Source organism: Lissotriton helveticus, chromosome 8, assembly GCF_964261635.1.
Source record: "Lissotriton helveticus chromosome 8, aLisHel1.1, whole genome shotgun sequence".
Classification (NCBI taxonomy): Eukaryota; Metazoa; Chordata; class Amphibia; order Caudata; family Salamandridae; genus Lissotriton; species Lissotriton helveticus.
The window spans coordinates 301319016-301337509 of record NC_136069.1 but is presented as its reverse complement, the minus strand read 5'-3'; the positions used below and the strand labels follow the sequence as shown (position 1 = coordinate 301337509).

The 18494-nt window shown below is 44.7% G+C and overlaps 1 protein-coding gene across 4 annotated transcripts in view; it reads right to left on the bottom strand.

Moving 5' to 3' along the window:
* The window catches only part of PARP4 (poly(ADP-ribose) polymerase family member 4), a 2216130-nt gene that overhangs the window by 2000978 nt on the left and 196658 nt on the right, over nucleotides 1-18494 (bottom strand). For 3 of the 4 annotated variants that reach the window (XM_078657066.1, XM_078657067.1, XM_078657068.1), the window contains exon 5: nucleotides 615-678. In XM_078657066.1, coding sequence (XP_078513192.1) covers nucleotides 615-678 — 64 coding nt within the window. The remainder of the gene's footprint in view (nucleotides 1-614; nucleotides 679-18494) is intronic. The other variant, XM_078657069.1, reaches the window with a different exon arrangement.

Below are 18494 nucleotides of genomic sequence, written 5' to 3'. Positions count from 1 at the left end.
CGAAGTTGAAGATTAATAGGGAAAGAGAGTTAAGAACCTGTACAAGTAGGGAACTAGTTGAGCGTATAAGCTGCCAGATAAGGGATACTAGCATTATAAATATTGCTGGTAATGCCAGCACTGTGTGCACTTTGGCAAAGTTATATCTATTTTGTTGAGGGTGAAGCCTTTCATTTCCTTGTTCCGACATTAGACAATGTTACCTGTGCAGTAATCAAAGTAGGACATTTACCTGCGGGGCTTGCAAGGCAGACTTCCATCATTCTCGCTATGACTGACTCTGCTTGCTTGATCTTGTGGTTAAATATACATTGCAGAATTTTCCGGAGTGTCAAGCCCCACGCTGCCATCTTCATTGGCCTAAACAGCTCAATCTGACCTTTCAATATACTGACTACTGCCAAACATAACATGCCGCTAGATATCTACACATCAAAGAAACCGAGCCCTCTCTTGTGATAGTGAAATTTCAGTAAAGACAGAATAGATTCTTGATATGGAGTGGGATAATATGGAGTGGGATAAAGTGCTTGAGTAACATACAGACATTTATGTACAACGGTACCTCTGGAGCAAATCACTTAATAAAAAAAGACTTAAATAACCAATCCAACCTTTTTTTGGTTTTCTTTTTCTCCTTTTCAGCTGATTCTTCGAAGGTTTTGCCATGTTCCTTACCTGCAGGACATATCACAGAGTAATTTAAACATTTCCAAATGGCTTTCTTTTTACTTTTTACAAAAGAAGCAGTGAATAGGTAAATGAGATGTGTGCATTTGTTATTAGATAATCTGTTAACTTACACAATACTACCAACACTAAACTTCACTTGTAAAGTAAAGCATATTTCCAATGAATTCTATAAGCTAACATGTCAGCAATGCTGGCAAGAGGCCGAGAAGCATTGACATTAGGTGCCCAATCTTTTGCACTTTTGAGTTCTTTTGCAGAAAACAGAGATGCATATAACTTTCATTTAGGTTCAGTGGAAAGTTATTACAAGAGTTTTAGAGTTTTTCAAGGCCACATCTGCCAACAGAGAAACTGCCACTGCAAACAGATGAGCAAGGGACACCCTCCACCCCCATCACTTGGGGCTGTATTACCAACACAGATTATTTCTGAGGTCTGTGTTTTTACGAATTATTGCACTCCGCCCCTTCCAGCATACTTAATGAGATTCAGCGTATTATTCAGAATAAAAGGTAATTAACTCTGGAACTGCCTCTCAAGGGTCTTGCAGCACTACCTCTCAGAGTGTGCATCTTCCTTCTGTCATCTTCAACTGTTTTGGCCCTGTGCTGCTAACAGGAGGTCAGTCAACTGACCATTGGAGTCTCTTGCTTCCACTGGGCTCAGGGGTCTACGTCTCCATGAGCAGAACACAGCAGGCACAGTCTCCTTTGTTAGCCACCACGTATAGCAGGTGCAGTCTACGTCCCTGCCGCCTCTTTTCGCCAGGTCCTTGGTGCAACACAACAGTCCTCCTTTGGTCCTCTTCTCCAACGAGATCTGAGTTCTGGTGCTAAGAGTGCCCATTTTAATCCCAGAAATCAAACACAGGGTAGGTAGCAGTCGCTAGTCAGGTTCCTCCCTCCTGATGACTATTTCTTGCAAAGTGTGGCATCTAGATAACCCAGAAGTCTCTATTCTGCCCACTCTCAAGATGGCAGAACCCCTCTTTTGTCTTATGGAGCTCGCTAGCCCAACCCAGATGTGTGGCTACCAAGGAGGCTACACAGCTGAGGTGCATCCCTTAGGGCGTCGCCCTACTGATATTTTTGCCCCTCTGTCCCCCATATTAATCATGAATATCGTTTTTAATTTGTAAAATGTGTACACTTCTTTTTTATCTGACCTGCCCGTGGCACTCGTCAATCAGCAGAATCAGCAAGCCAGTGCACGAAGATGCGGGCTGGAGGGGGGTGGGAACTTAATACTATTGACAGCAGAGCAGACACAATGCTCAGCGCATCATGGTTTAAAGTGCACATGTCAGGTTGGACGGCTGCCTTTTTCTGGCTAGCTCGGCATGCGCACTATAGGTCTCTCCACCTGCTCAATTAGTGAGCCATTAGGGGCGGGAGAAGAACTGCTGCATCCCCCCGGTCTCCTAAAGAACGGTAAGGTTGCCTGCCCGAGCCAATCCTGATGCTCTCATGCTGTGTTGGTAACATGAGCTTGGGGGTCTGGCTGGATAAAGCTCTCTCCTTCAACACCCAGGCTACTAAACTGTCTGCAACCTGTTTTGGTCTTCTCAGGATGTTGAGGAAAGTCCTCCCTCTCCTGCCCGTGGAGGCCAAACAGGTAGCTGTCCAGGGCCTGATTCAATCCCGGCTGGACTTCAGTAATGCTCTGTATCTCGGTGCCCCGGAATACACATTACGAAGCTGCAGATAGTGCAGAACTGCGCAGCCCGCACACTGCTTCAGCTGTCCCGCAGACAATCAGCCAAACCTGGGCTGAGCAAGTTGCACTGGTTACCTGTGCGACAAAGAATTGCCTTTAAGGCGATGTGCATCTCCCATCAGGCATTTTGGCACACAGGACCATTAATTGGCCGCAAACTAACAACTCAGTACCACCCCACCAGAAATCTTCGATCAAATCAGGCTTTTCTGGTCTCCGTACCCAGAATAAAAAGGGCACGAGCTGGAGGCAGGATGTTCTCTCTCAATGCCGCCAAATTATGGAACTCCCTTCCCCTCCAACTCAGGTCCAATCCCAACCTTTCTTCCTTACGCAAACAACTGAAAACCTTCTTGTTTAATGTCCATCACTAATCTCCTGGCCGAACTCTCTTCTGTTCAGCAACCACACCTTATACTAGCGCTTGGACGCCTCTGGGCAGCAACCGCACTTTATAAATATACATTTCATTTCATTTCATGGGAGCAGCGTATTGATTGGCTGAGGCAGTAACTAGGCCTATGAGGCAGTGTCTACATGTGAGGCAGCACAGGCGGGGCCCAGCTCGTGTCCACAGAGCATGACATGACCAATCACTGTATTGCTTTATTGTTAAACCGTGCAGTGATTGGCCATTTTCTGCCCTTGGAGCCCCGGCCAGCCCAGCCTCTCTCTCTTCCTCTTTGTGCGTGTTGGAGTTGGCACTGCACACAACGGTCAGGGAGCACGGTGGTAGACTAAAATGAGTGAGAGTGAGACCATCGGACCTGCATCGTCCTAACCTCATCTTGTGGCCTCCTTGGGTCGCTATGCTGTTTCAGCACTGACCGCTTTTGCATGGAGTCTCTCTACGAAGTGGGACACACACAGTCATATCTCACATGCGTCTTCTATTGTTGTTCAGTTGAGTAACCACACAATTTGGTTAGCCATTTTCCCAAAGTAACTTGCTGTTCAGCTGCCTCCTTCCCGCCACGTACTACTGTTTTTCACCCACAGTCTTTGGCTGTGCCACCACGCTGGCGCTGTTACTGACTGTATTCAGTAGTTGCGCTTGTTGACTAGAGTAGTTGTTGCTTTGCTAGGGAGAAAGTAAAAAATTAGAAAGAACAGCTGAGATGAAGACTGGAGGATGGGTGGGGGGCTAGCCACGCATACATGCCTTCACATAACTTTTGTATGGAAATGTCAGTTCGGGACCGCATAGTTCTAAATCTAGCTCTTGCCCTATTTGGGACGGATATGATAGTTTGTTTTTACTCACATTACATGTATCTGTTAGTACATGACAGTCATTAATATTCGTTACTTGTCACAAACATATCCAAATCCAAAATGCACACTCCTGGACTCGATGCAATGCACCACACGCACACATATAACGTGAAACACACACGCATAAAGAGCACACGCACAGAATAGATTTGGGCCCAGCAGAAATGCACAAGTGTACTTAATGTATGAAAAAATAGGGGTACCCCTGAAACAGGTTCCTAAATCAGGGAAAGTATCTAAGTTGTAAATATCATCATTTAGGAACAAAAGTCTTCAGAGTGGACCTAAGCATAGATGCTATACATTAGATACATGTCATGAAATACGTCTGTATCAACCAGTTTGACTGGATTAATTAGTGAGTTGTGTGTGTGCATTAAGTACGCTTGAATATCATCATTTAGGAACAAAAGTCTTTAGAATGTACCTAAGCATAGATGCTATACATTAGATACATATCATTAAATGCGTCTGTATCAACCAATTATATTTTAATATCTTTTTATTTGATCTTTTATAAATATATATGGGGTGCAATAAATACAGAATAATCATAAAATAATTAACAGTTTGCTTTCAGTAAATTCATCCATAGGTGTCAAACCATAGGGTTGACAATCACAATGCAATGTCTTTACATCAAAGTGTTAAAAAAACATCATTCTTATCAATTTTTAGCATGGCTAGGAAATTCGTTCCTACGCGCGCTTCGGCTTGGTGCCTTCATCAGGAAGCCATGGCTTCCTGATGAAGGCACCAAGCCGAAACACGCGTAGGAACGAATTTCCTAGCCATGCTAAAAATTGTACCTTATGATATGACAACTGTATGTCTTAAGAATTTGAATAATTGAATGATGGTTTTTTTTTTTGGCAAGCCCGTCTGCGCCCGTCTGCGCACGACCTAGGGCCACTACCCCTGCCGGATACAGCTGCCCCTAAGGTAAGATACTCACGTCGGGAGTTACTAAGTCTCAGACCCCCCACCCCCTCTTGTAAATACACTCACGACCTAATGGACCCTTCATCCGCTGCACCCTCTGCAAGCCAGTACAACGCAAATTACTTATAAAACCTCACAAGCCTGCTGCCCTGATACTGGCCTCACTTAACTGCCGTTCGCTCCCCAAACATGCGACGCAGATCAACCACCTCATTGAAGACCAAAAGATTGATATCCTCTTCCTCACGGAAATATGGCTCGCCCCACATTCTGAGGCAGACATGGTGCTAGCAACCCCTCCAGGCTTCCTCATTCAGTCCCTACCCCGCCACCTAGGCCGAGGTGGCGGTGTCGCCATCATCCACCGGGACCACCTTCTTTGCAAATCTGAGGATGCACAGATCCCTGACTCTGAAAGCCTGCAATTTACAATCAAACTAGACTCGACCAACACTCTGACAGGAGTCCTTGTCTACCGCCCTCCCGGGCATCCAGGCCCTTTCGCGAGCGCTCTCCTGGACACTGTAACAACCCTGGCCCACTCCATATCGAATTTCCTGATAATAGGAGATCTTAACATCCATCTCGAAGACCCTACCGACCAGACAGCAGCTGACCTGATCGCTGATCTGGCAGCTCTTGACATCCACCTCCTTAATTCCGGACCCACTCATACCAAGGGTCACCTGCTGGACCCAGTGTTCACTAACACTCCATCGATGCAAGTGAAGGATTCCTCCCCCTTACCCTGGACAGACCATTTCCTAATTTCCTTCCTACTGCCAGGTTTCTTCAGGAAACCTCAAAAACCGCCCACCTACATCAGGGACAGGACCTGGTCCAGACTTCCTACCGAAGAGTGGGCCAGCATTCTTAAAAACACCAGCCCGGCACGCGCAGACGATCCGGCTGTCGCTGACAGCAATTTCAGAGAGTGGATCACCACCTCCCTGGACTCCGTACTCCCACTAAGAACTAGGGAGGATAAAAACGGAAAACCTGGGTCCGCCCCGTGGTATACCACTGACCTCCGACTCCTCCGTAAAAACTGCAAAAGAGCCGAACGGCTTTGGAGGAAAGACTGGCAGCACTCCAGCAAGGATGCATACCACAATACAGTCAGACTCTACAAAGATGCCATCAGGCACGCCAAAGCCTCCCACTATGACACGCGGATTACAGAATCTTCTAATTCAGCCAGGGAATCCTTCATAATCGTAAAGGAGCTGCTCAAAGTACCCCATTCACCGTCCTCCAGTGTCCCATCGGTGGACCGAAGTAATGACCTAGCCACGTACTTCAACGATAAAATCGCCCGTATACTAGTTTCCCTCCCCCCTCCCGGGCCCACCAGCCACTTGGACAATTCGACACCCCCCAGTCAAACCGAAAGTCATCCTCGTCCTCAACTTGAGACATTCAGGCCAGTAACATGTCTGGAAGTCGAGCGAACCATGACCAAAATGAGAAGTGGTTCACCACTTGATGCGGCTCCCATCAGATTCCTCAAAACCGTTGCCCCTGTCATCGTTCCCACGGTCACGGAGCTCATTAATAGCTCACTTACCCAGGGATCTGTCCCTGCCAGCTGGAAGAGCGCGGTGGTAAAAGCACTCCTTAAAAAACCTCAGCTCGATCCAGCAGACATGGGAAACTATCGACCAATTTCTCTCCTACCGGCAATCAGCAAGCTAGCTGAGAAACTGGTCAACAGACAATTGTCCCAGTTCTTTGAAACAAACAACATCTTACGGGAATCCCAAACTGGTTTCCGCCCGGGCCATGGCACAGATACTGCCCTCCTCGCCGTCATCGAGGAGGCAAGGCGCATACTGGATTCAGGAGGGTCAGTGGCAGTGATCCTCCTGGATCTCAGCGCAGCCTTCGACACAGTCAACCACCGTGTCCTCCTCCATCGGCTCGCGGCAGCAGGGATCACCGGGACGGCACTTAGTTGGACAGAATCCTTCCTCACCGGACGCACGTTCCAGGTATGGGACGGCATCTACCACTCAGCGACCCTCCCCCTCACAAGCGGGGTCCCGCAGGGATCTTCCCTGAGCCCGACGCTGTTTAACGCATATATGGCTCCCCTGGAAGACGTGGTGACACCATTTAACATAAAAATGGTAAGCTACGCTGACGACACTCAACTGGTCGTCTCTCTATCCCAACTAGCCGACCACCCAGAGAAACTGGCGAACTGCCTTACCCAAATACACAGCTGGATGAGTGATTCATCACTAAAATTAAATGGGTCTAAGACCGAAGTGATGCTCCTGGGAAAACAATGGGCAACCATCCCCCCAACAGTCTGGCCCGACGTATTCGGAGAAATCCCCTCCCCGAAGCGTGAAATCAAAACCCTTGGAGTATGGCTCGAACCGGAGCTCACCATGAAGACGCAAGCGGCCAAAACTGCTGGCACCTGTTTTGGGCTCATGCGCACCACCCGTAAGATCCTCCCATTACTTCCTCCTCCCTCTAGGAAACTTCTCATCCAGGGGCTAGTTTTGTCCCGTCTTGACTACAGCAATATGGTCTACCTGGGCGCCCCAGAGGCCACCCTGACTAGACTACAGCGGACACGGAACGCTGCGGCCCGTCTGCTCACGAACCTTCCTTCGAGAATGTCAGCAAAACCAGCCCTCAAGGCCTTGCACTGGCTCCCTGTTCGCCAAAGGGTGGAATTCAAAGCCATGTGTACAACACACAAACTTATCAATGGATCTGGCCCTACTATCCTCAGCAGCCTGGTCACCCCCTACAAAGCATCCATATCCCTCCGTTCAGACAGTGAGCACCTGGCCAACGTCCCCAAATTCAAAAGGACCCGCACCGGAGGCCGACGATTCTCAGTGCAAGCGGCCGTGAGATGGAATTCCCTCCCACGCACCCTCAGACTGGAAGCCATCTACCTGACCTTTCGCAAAAAACTGAAAACGCACCTATTCCCGAAATAACTGTTCCTCCTCCCTCCCTCTCCTTACAGGATAAACAATCTCCTTACAGCGCGGGGATGCCCTTGGGTCACCAGGCGCTATACAAATCGCTAAAATAAAAAATAAAAAAAATAAAAAAAATAATTAACTTGTGGAGCATATATGTGTGAAGCCATTGGATTTCCTATGAGCCAGTAAGACGCTGTCTATTTAAACCAATTTGAGACAGTTACCCTTGTGTTTCATGGTTTTCTTCAGCCGTTGTCGACCGCATTAACCGAGCGGTGAAGAAAATTCTCTTTGTGGCATCTTTCAAACGGCAGCGCATGTCTCTTCAGCTCACTTGTTCTACGCACAGTGGAACGTTACTGCGCTGACAATTCTTTGCTTGGTTTTTCTCGCTAAGCATTCTGAGATTTTACACGTCAAGTTCACGCAACACATTGACGTAATCTACGTGCCGCCATCTTGGGATTATTCTCCAGTGAAGGACTTCCGACATACGATCACCATCAGCGTTTAAAGTATTTACAAGCATTTTGCGCATATATTATATGTGCGCTAAACGTATATACTTTATTTTAGTTATATTTACTTTTCCTTTGTTTTCTGTTTACTAGCGCATCGCGTTGATGCGCACACCTTTTCTTCATCGTCATCAGTCTGAGGTACTTTCTACAGCTTATATTTTACAGCCATTTTAATGGATAACATTGCTGCACCTCCTCACTTTTTACAAAAAGCAGGTCAACCTAGTATTGAATTGGACCTTTGGTTTCCCATGGTTGTGGCATATGTAGAGGTTCTAGAAAAAGATGGCTGTTCAGCAAAAAGAAAACTAGCACTTCTTAGACACTGTTTGAGGGGTGCAGGTATAAAAGAGTTTGATAATCTTCCTCCCATTGAAGATGCTGGTGATATAGATGTTTTTGAGAAAGCCACTAGACAAATGAAAATTCGTTTTGGGAAGAAAATCAACATAGTGATGGAAAGATTTAAATTTTATTCACAACCCCAAAATGTGGAAGCATCTATAGAGGATTACGTCTCAGCTTTACGTTCATTAGCTTGTTCTTGTGCTTTTGAAACCATTTCATATGAACAAGTCCTCAGGGATCAAATAATGATGAAAACTAAAAGTAAAAAAATTCAAGAAAGACTTTGGTTAGGCACGGAATCTTCACTTAGTGCTGTCATTAATATTGCAAAAGGAAATAAACAATCAGAAAAATTTGGAACGGAAATTAGAAATCAAACTTCGAAGGTACTAAATACAGAGCATGAAGTTTCTTTGGTTAAAAGCCAAATAAGTACTAATGCCAATCTAAAGAATTTTATCAAGAAAGATGTTGATAAGAAAAGTGTTGACAACACATCTTTCTTTAAAAAGAATACTATTGTTTGCTATAGATGCGGCAGCTCCAACCATGTTGGTAACTATAAAGGGTGTCCTGCATGAGATAAAGGGTGTGTGAAATGTAAAAAAAGGGCATTTTAGTAATGTTTGTCGTTCCACCCAGAAAGTTAATTTCTTATGAAGAAGAAGAAGTTCTTCAAGGTTTAAATTGTATACTTTCTGTAAATGAATCTGAACAAAAAAGTTTCCCTCATGTACAGCAATGATTGATGAAAAACCAACCCAGGTAATCATAGACTCATGTTCGTGGTACAGTATTATAGGGAAAAAGTTGTTTAATGACCTTTGGGCATGAAAAAATTATTTCTTCCTGACATTCAACCAGGGGGGTATTCAGGACATAAAATTGATCTTGAAGGTTTTTTCGGGCAAATATTGAGTTTGAAGGTAGAACTAAAGGTAAGGTGTATGTGGCTAAGAAGGGTGTACCTATTTTAGGTTGGCCACGTCAACAAGAGTTGGGTATAAAACTTGATCCCAATGCTTCTCCTTCGGTAAGTGTTGTGTGTACCAATAGTGAAGCGTATGTTAACAGTATTAAAGAGACATACCCTAAAGTATGACAATGCATTGGGCAAATACACTAACTTCAAACACAAAATTATTCTCAATGACAGAGCCAATCCTGTAAGACAAAGTCAGAAATGTACCTTTAGCTTATAGGACCAAACTTAAGGAGATGCTAAATGATTTAGTTCAGAAACATATAATCGAACCTATTTAATCGTCCGCATGGATTTCTCCCATAGTTTTACCACTTAAGAGTACAGAAGATCTCAGTCTATGTGTGGATCTCCGCAGTTTAAACAAAGAAATTTGGATTGACAAACATCCCCTTCCCAATATTCATGAACTAATTTCCACTTTGTCTGACGCTACTGTTTTTTCCACAATTGATTTGGCAAGTGCCTATCATCAGGTGGAGCTGCATGATGACTCCAAGAAACTTACTGCTTTGGTAACTCCAGAAGGCATGTTTCAGTTTTTACGCATGCCATTTGGCCTAGTCAGTGCAGCTTCGATTTTTCAACGATTAACCGCATGCGTGCGGGCGGAATTCCGCTCGTACGCTGAGATTTTTTAAAGCGCATGTTACGTGACGAGCTGGGCTCGTCATCAGCGTGCCAGGAGGCTACCTCATGACGAGCCCAGCTCGTCATCAGCGTGGAAGGGGTTAATGAAACATCTTTAGAAAATTGTAAGGGGGCTATCGCGTTCCAGGACGACATTTTAATTTTTGGGAGCAATTGTGAGGAACATGACAAGAATTTAGGTTCCATATTGAAAAATATAAAAAAAAAGGTCTTACGTTGAAGTTTTCAAAATGTAAAGTTAGACAAAATAAGGTATCACTAATGCTCCTACTCCTATTTCAAAGGAACAATTGTTGTAATTTCTGGGTCTGACAGAATTTTATGGGGAATTTGTACAAAATTACTCCACTATTGTTCACCCATTACGATTGTTGTTGAAAAAAATTAAAAAATTTGTGGGGCAAAGATCAACAAGAGACATTTGATACTCTTAAAAATAAAATTGTTGATGCTCCATTTTTGAAATCATATACTGTTGGCAAAGAATGCATAGTTTGTGTTGATCCTAGTAATGTTGGTCTTGGAGCTGTTCTGATGCAGAAAGACAAAGCAGGTGAATATGTTGTATCATTTGACTCAAGAACACTTCGTGATTCAGAATTCAATTACTCTACTATTGAGAAAGAATTATTAGCGGGTACCTGGGCCGTTCAGCATTTGTCAGTTTTTGTGGGGCACTAAATTTTCTTTCAGGACAGATAATAAGCTCTGAAAAATATGTTATCGGCTGGAGGAGGTAGAACGCTTACCGCCTGTTTGGCAAGACTGGCTGCTAAATTGCAAACATTTCGTTGTGAGGTTGGATATGTTCCAGGTCGTTTCAATGTCAATGCGGACTGTATGTCACGTTTGCCTGTTAGTAATTTTTCTGACTCTGCACATAGTGAAGAGTGTGATGTAGTTTACACCATGGATGACGTCAATATAAATATAGGGGAAGAACATTCCAATGCTATCTCTGAAACCAAGTGGAAGGAAGCTATGGAACAAGATGATGTGTTGAAAGAGGTTCTAGCGTTTCTGAGTAAAGGTTGGCCTGAAGAAAGAAAATGATGTGGTGGGTTGGCTTCATTTTTTTAAATTAAAGATTTGCTCATGTTCACTCAAGGTATGGTGATAAGGGCTGACAAAATAGTGCCTCCAAAGAATCTTAGTGAGTTTATTTGTAAATTAGCTCATGAAGGTAACATGGGAATATCTGCAACCAAGAGAAGGATCAAAGAATTTTATTGGTGGCCTGGCATAGACTGTATGGTTGAGAGATTGGTTAGGGATTGTTCCCGTGTACTCAAAGTGATAAATCAGTCAAACCTCTTACTGTTGATGTTACTCCCATCGAATATGCTCAGGGTCCATGGAGGAAGTTAGGCATCGATATCATTGGTCCATCTAATTATCAATCAGGCAATGATTTGTATGCGTTAATGCTTATCGATTGTTTTTCGAAGTGGCCTGAATTAAAAATTGTTGAGAAGGTTACCTCTGAGAAAGTTATTGAGTTTCTTTTGATGAAGTTTTTTTGTCTGGAAGGGTTGCCGGAAGAACTCATTCCCGATAATGGTACACAATTTATAAGCAAGGAGTTTGAGTCCTTTCTGAATAGTTGTGGTATTTTGCACTAAAGAGTTTCGAATTATTTTCCCCAAGCAAATGGTCAGGTGGAACGTTTCAACAGAGTAATAAAAGAGTCTTGTCAGTTGGCCATAAAAAGCGGGTTGAAATGGAGAAAAGCATTGCAAGCAACTTTACTAACTTATCGCACTTCTCCAAATTCTGTAACTGGTTTATCCCCTTTTGAATTGTTACGGGGAAGGAAACCTGGTTCCAAACCTATGCCATGGTGGTTAAAGCAAAATAATACTTACAATACTGATTTGGATTTAAGAGAAGTTAGAGAACGTGTAAAAAAGTATCAAGAGAAGATGATAAAATATAATTCTAAAGGAAGATCTAATGTGTCCAAGTTGAAAGTAGGTGATTTTGTACATGTAAAATTTGTAGAACAGGGTAACAACATTTTTTCTAATTGGTCTGATCCTGTAAGAATTACTGACATTTTTAGTAAGCTGTTAGAGTGGAAGGTGGAAAATCTGGAATTTCGGACACATTTCGGTTTGCAATTTGCATGTTAATAAAACAGCACCTATGTATTTCAGAAATCACAGTGTCAAAATTGATAACAGGGAAGCAACTTCTTCTATTGATTCTTTTGAAAGAGTTGATGGATATCCTGGTTCTCATGAAGCTTTTGATAGTTTACAGTTTCAATCTAATAATTTGTTTGAGAATGTTGAAAATAGAATTTGTACTGAAAGTAATGGTATTAACACGTATGTATTTGAAGATGCAGTTGAAGCTGTTTCAGATCATTTCTCAATAGTTGAACCTAATGTTGACTTTACAAGGAAAAGCTCACGTGTTAAACATTCTCCTGTCAAATTTAAAGATTTTGTTCGATTTTAGTTTTTTAAATTCTTTTTTATTTTTTTAAGGGGGTAGGTGTGTAGTATTCTAATTTATGTCACTGTTAGAATTGTTACAGCTCGTAGTAGAATGTAAGTGGGGTTTCGGTTCTGGTGGGAGTTGAGGAAGTGAGTGGAGACTGGACGGTTGTACTGATGCTTACTCCTACCTGTGGTTGTTCAGCTGTCTTATGTCTTGAATAAATCTTCTTTGTGGAACCTGCGCATCCTACGTCTTACTACATTTGCCTTCTTTTGATCCCTTCTTCTGTGATGTACCTGTTTATCACGCACACTGATTGTTTATTTAGGTATTATTATATAGCGCGATTTGTTAAATTATTTATTTGTGCATTTTTTGTACCGGCGGACAATATCAAAAGGTTCTAAAATGTTTTACTGTAGAAATAGGTCATCACGTAAGACACATGATTACATTATTCTAAGACATTGCTACATTTAAATAAAGTAAAGACAGAGTGTACTATAAATTGCAGCAGTCATAGTATTTGTATAACTGTAGGATGTGGTCTGGCGACAAATGTTTAATTACTTATGGGTAATCTTCATTACCCCGATTAAGGACCTCCTCGTCTCAGTCCTTACAATGTGAGGCGGTCCTGCCTCACGATAGGCTTATACAAAACGTAAGTATTATCTTTATTTCCCTTATATAAGCCCCTCCCACCCACTGCTATGCCTGTTATCAACAAGTCCAGATACAAACACAGTGAGAGGGAGGGAGGGAGTAGGACTGGAACGAGGAGGATCTTAATCGGGGTAATGAAGATTACAGCTAAGTAACAAAACATTAACCCCTCATATGTCCTCCTCATCCCAGTCCTTACAATGTGAGGACCTCACAAGCAGAAAACAAGAAGAAAAACGCAGGACACCAGGGATCCATGCAAAAGTACAAAACATTTTTTGCAGGGATTCTGCTCCTACACAGAACTGTGCACAGAGACTAAGGACCTCAATGAATTAGGGTGAGCCAAAACTCACCTTAGTACCCAAAATCCCCTACCAGACTAGCATCAGTGTCACATTGGCTCTTCGTCCTATAGCAAAAATACCAATGATTAGACAACCCAGAACATGCGACTTAGGTTACCTCAGGCAATGTGGAAAACAATAACACTCTTTTGTTATACTCTCATACCAATCCAAAACAGGGAGTAAAAAGAGACACGAGCAAGTTTGAAATATTTATTTCTAACGCCGTGTTTTGATGCGCAGCACCTTGGCTAATACAAGCAGACATATTATTAAAAACAAGATTGTCAGCATAGTTACTATTCCATAAAATACAAAAGGAGAAAGCATGTTATAATGCTAAACGGAAACATGTTAAATATATACCTATATATTTCACCCTCCCTTGCTAGTAGGTTATTTTATAACTAAAGAAGGTCTCTTTGGGATTACATAGGCGGCCCCATACCTCTGGTATTTAGCAGAAGTGGATCACATCAAATTCTGCACAAGCTCTCAGAATACAAATGTTCTCCAAGTGTGTGTGATCACGCCTACGCAGTGCATTAAACACGCTAATATCAGAGGTGGCCGCAGCTGCATATGTGTTATGTCTAGAACGTGCGCTGATCAGTCCGAACAACAACCACAGTGTTGAAATAACCTTGAAGGCCTCGGCACTCACTGTTCAGACTAAGCTTACCAAGCAAGGATACAAATGTAGAAAACCATATTATTCTCGTGTGAAGCAAAACACTCTGCTAAACTCTAAACAATTAATAAAGCGTGTGCCGTGTGCAAAAGGCAGCAGAAAGGAAAATTTATGTTTAAACTTCTAATAAGCTCATGTCAACTTAACACTGTGTGAACGCAAGGCTCAGCCCCACGACATATTTAATCAAATAAATGATTAAGACACAGCTAACAGCAAAATTGTCCACTGATGTCAGCAAAACATCAAGGTGATAATGCCGGACAAAGGTATTATGGGACTGCCAAGTAGCCGCCCTATAAATCTCCTGGATAGAAACCTCCGCCGCCTCAGGCCAGGAAACAGGCACAGAACGCGTTGAAAGTCCCTGCAACTGAGCCAGAGGAGGCAGACCCACAGACTTATAGGATTGACAGACCACCAAAAGCACCCACCGACTGATGGTGGAAGTAGATACCTTCTTCCCATTTGCCACACCCCCACAGGAGACAAACAGGGCAGAAGAAAGATGAAACCCAAGGGTACGCTAGAGGTAAACCTGAAGGGCCCTGCGAACATCCAAAGCTGAAGGAACAAGTGCATCCCCATCTCCAGGCAAATCAAAAAGAACCACCTCCTGCTGTAAATGGAATTTGGAGGAGGCCTTAGGGAGAAAAGCCGGGTCAAGCCGCAAAACCACCCTGTACTGCAAGAACTGCAAATAAGGAAAGGATACAAGCAAAGCACCCAGCTCACCCAACCGCCTAGAGGAGGTAATGGGCAACAGAAACGCCTCCTTAGTAGACAACCACAACAAATCAGCTTCCAACAAGGGTTCAAAAGGGGGCAACTGCAGACCCCTGAAAACAGTCGGCAAATCCCAAGAAGGCACAATCAAAGGAGCGCCCGGACAATGAAGTCGAAAACTCAGCAGAAGCCGACTCACCAAAGGAGCAATACCCTCCAATGAGGTCCACGGACCTCTACATGCACGAACCGCAGCCCACTGAGCAGACAAAGTAGAAGGGAAAAGGTCTTTCAAAAACACATCTCGAAGAAAATCAAGAATAGAGGCCGGATCCCCAACCACAGGATCCACACAATGAGATGAGCACCAAGAGACAAATGAACCCCAATGCTTAACATAGCTCTTAAGGGTAGAAGGCCTACACAACTGCTGGATATCACAGGCCACCAAAGAAGAACAACCCAAAGATTCCAACGTCAACAGTTCAAGAGCTAGGTCATCAGATTTAATCAATAAAGATGAGGCAAAGACAGAAGAGAAAACTGAAGGGGAGACGGAACCACGAGAAGCCGGACAAATCTGCTCCCGGCCAGCTGCATCAGCAGCGTAAACCAAAGAGGGCGAGCCCAAAAAGGAGCAATCAAGAGCACAGACACCCTCTCTCCCCAAATCTACTGCAGCACCCTTGCGAGGAAGGGAATCAGAGGGGAGGCATACAAAGGTCAGATGGCCAATGAATTGAGAGGGCATCCACCGCCCAAGCTTGAGGACAAGTCACCTCGGAAAAGAACTGAGGGAGAAGAGAGTTGTAAGGGGAAGCCAAAAGATCGATCCAGGGAGTCCCGAACCGAAGACAAAGGTCCCAGAACAGAGGAACAGACAGAGGGAACTGAACCAAGGATGGAAAGTGGTGGCTCAAGCTGTCCACATGAAAGTTTAGGTGCCCCTGAATGTAAACAGCCCTCAACACCAACAGGTGAGACTCCGCCCAGGCACAAATTATGGAAGCCAGCAGATTCAGAGACATGCACCGGGTCCCCCCTTGCGAGTCAAGTAATAGTGAGCCACCTAATCGTTGTTACACCCGGACAATGAAGTCGAAAACTCAGCAGAAGCCGACTCACCAAAGGAGCAATACCCTCCAATGAGGTCCACGGACCTCTACATGCACGAACCGCAGCCCACTGAGCAGACAAAGTAGAAGGGAAAAGGTCTTTCAAAAACACATCTCGAAGAAAATCAAGAATAGAGGCCGGATCCCCAACCACAGGATCCACACAATGAGATGAGCACCAAGAGACAAATGAACCCCAATGCTTAACATAGCTCTTAAGGGTAGAAGGCCTACACAACTGCTGGATATCACAGGCCACCAAAGAAGAACAACCCAAAGATTCCAACGTCAACAGTTCAAGAGCTAGGTCATCAGATTTAATCAATAAAGATGAGGCAAAGCAGAAGAGAAAACTGAAGGGGAGACGGAACCACGAGAAGCCGGACAAATCTGCTCCCGGCCAGCTGCATCAGCAGCGTAAACCAAAGAGGGCGAGCCCAAAAAGGAGCAATCAAGAGCACAGACACCCTCTCTCCCCAAATCTACTGCAGCACCCTTGCGAGGAAGGGAATCAGAGGGGAGGCATACAAAGGTCAGATGGCCAATGAATTGAGAGGGCATCCACCGCCCAAGCTTGAGGACAAGTCACCTCGGAAAAGAACTGAGGGAGAAGAGAGTTGTAAGGGGAAGCCAAAAGATCGATCCAGGGAGTCCCGAACCGAAGACAAAGGTCCCAGAACAGAGGAACAGACAGAGGGAACTGAACCAAGGATGGAAAGTGGTGGCTCAAGCTGTCCACATGAAAGTTTAGGTGCCCCTGAATGTAAACAGCCCTCAACACCAACAGGTGAGACTCCGCCCAGGCACAAATTATGGAAGCCAGCAGATTCAGAGACATGCACCGGGTCCCCCCTTGCGAGTCAAGTAATAGTGAGCCACCTAATCGTTGTTACAAACCAACAGATTCGCCCCTTGGAGAGAAACCTGAAAGAACAGCATCGCCTGCCAAACGGCCCGCCAACTCCCACCAATTCGCTGGACGGGCACTGTCCGCCCGAGACCACTGGCCTCCAAGTACCCCAATGTGGCTTCAGCCCAAAAGAGTGGCATCCGTTGTCAACAAAATGGGAGGAGGATACTGAAAACGCACCCCTCTCTTCAGACTATGAGTGCAAAGCCACCAGTCCAAATCCTGAACCAGAACAGGGGAGAGAGGCGCCAGAATGTCGTAACCTGCACATGAGGGGTCCCACTGAGACAACAGATGATTCACCAAGGGCTTGAGGTGCAGGCAAGCACAGGGAACCATAGCCTTGGTGGCAACCATCAACCCCTTGACCCGAGCAGGAGGGAGAAACACAGTCCCCAACAAGGTGTCGAAACGTCGCCCGATAAACTCAAGTGTCTGAACAGGGAGATTTTGCCAGATTAAGCTTGAACCTAAGACCCTGGAACATGGTCACCGTCGCCTGTTATGTTATGTTATTTATTCTTTTGTATAGCGCAACGGTTACTCAAAAAGAGTGTCCCGGCGCTTTAGGTAAGGAGAACTGATTCACAATAACATAACACAGTAAAAAGAAAGTACAGAGCAAACAAGTAAAAAAAAGGAACTGCTGGGAGGCCTACTGGGTGAACAACCAGGTTTTAAGACCTCTCCTAAAGTCAAGAAGACTACTAGCCCCTCGAAGTGAGAGCGGAAGCGAGTTCCACATCTGTGGAGCCAGCAACCTGAAGGAACGGCCGCCCAGGCGCGCTCTCTTCACTCGAGGGACAACCGCCAGGAGTAAAGATTCTGACACTGCCAGAAGAGCCTGAGGCAGGGTAGAAGCAGAGATCAAACAATCATCAATGTAGGGAAACACAGAAATACCCTGAAGCTGCAAAGCCCCACTGCAGGAGCATATACCTTGGTAAAAGTCAGGGGAGCAGTAGAGAGGCCGAAAGGCAACACACGAAACTTGTAATGAAACCTGTTCACTGCAAACCTCAGGAACCGCTGGCTTCCCGGATGGACAGGAAACGTGAAAAAAAGCCTGTTATAGGTCCTGAGAAGGCAAAAAAATCCCTCTTTTGGATGAACGGAATGACGGACTGCAAGGTGACTATCCAAAATTGATACGGCTGCACCAATCTGTTCAAAGACTTGAGATTCAGAATTGGGCGGAATGAACCATTTGGTTTTGGGACCAGGAACAGAGTGGAATATAACCCCAGGCCTCGTTTTGTCTCTGGAACCAGGAGAACAGCGCCCTTTGACAGCAACAAGTCCACACCTGACAACATGGCAGACCTTTTCACGAGGTCTCTTGACAATGGGGAAACCCAAAAACAGTCAGAAGGGGAGGGCCGTGGACAGAACCTGGTAACCCTGATCAATGACTGACAGTACCCACTGGTCAGAAATCAGACTTGACCAACGATCCAGTAACAAATGGAGCCGAGCCCTCACCTTGGCATAGTGTAGTAAAGGCGCAGGAAACAG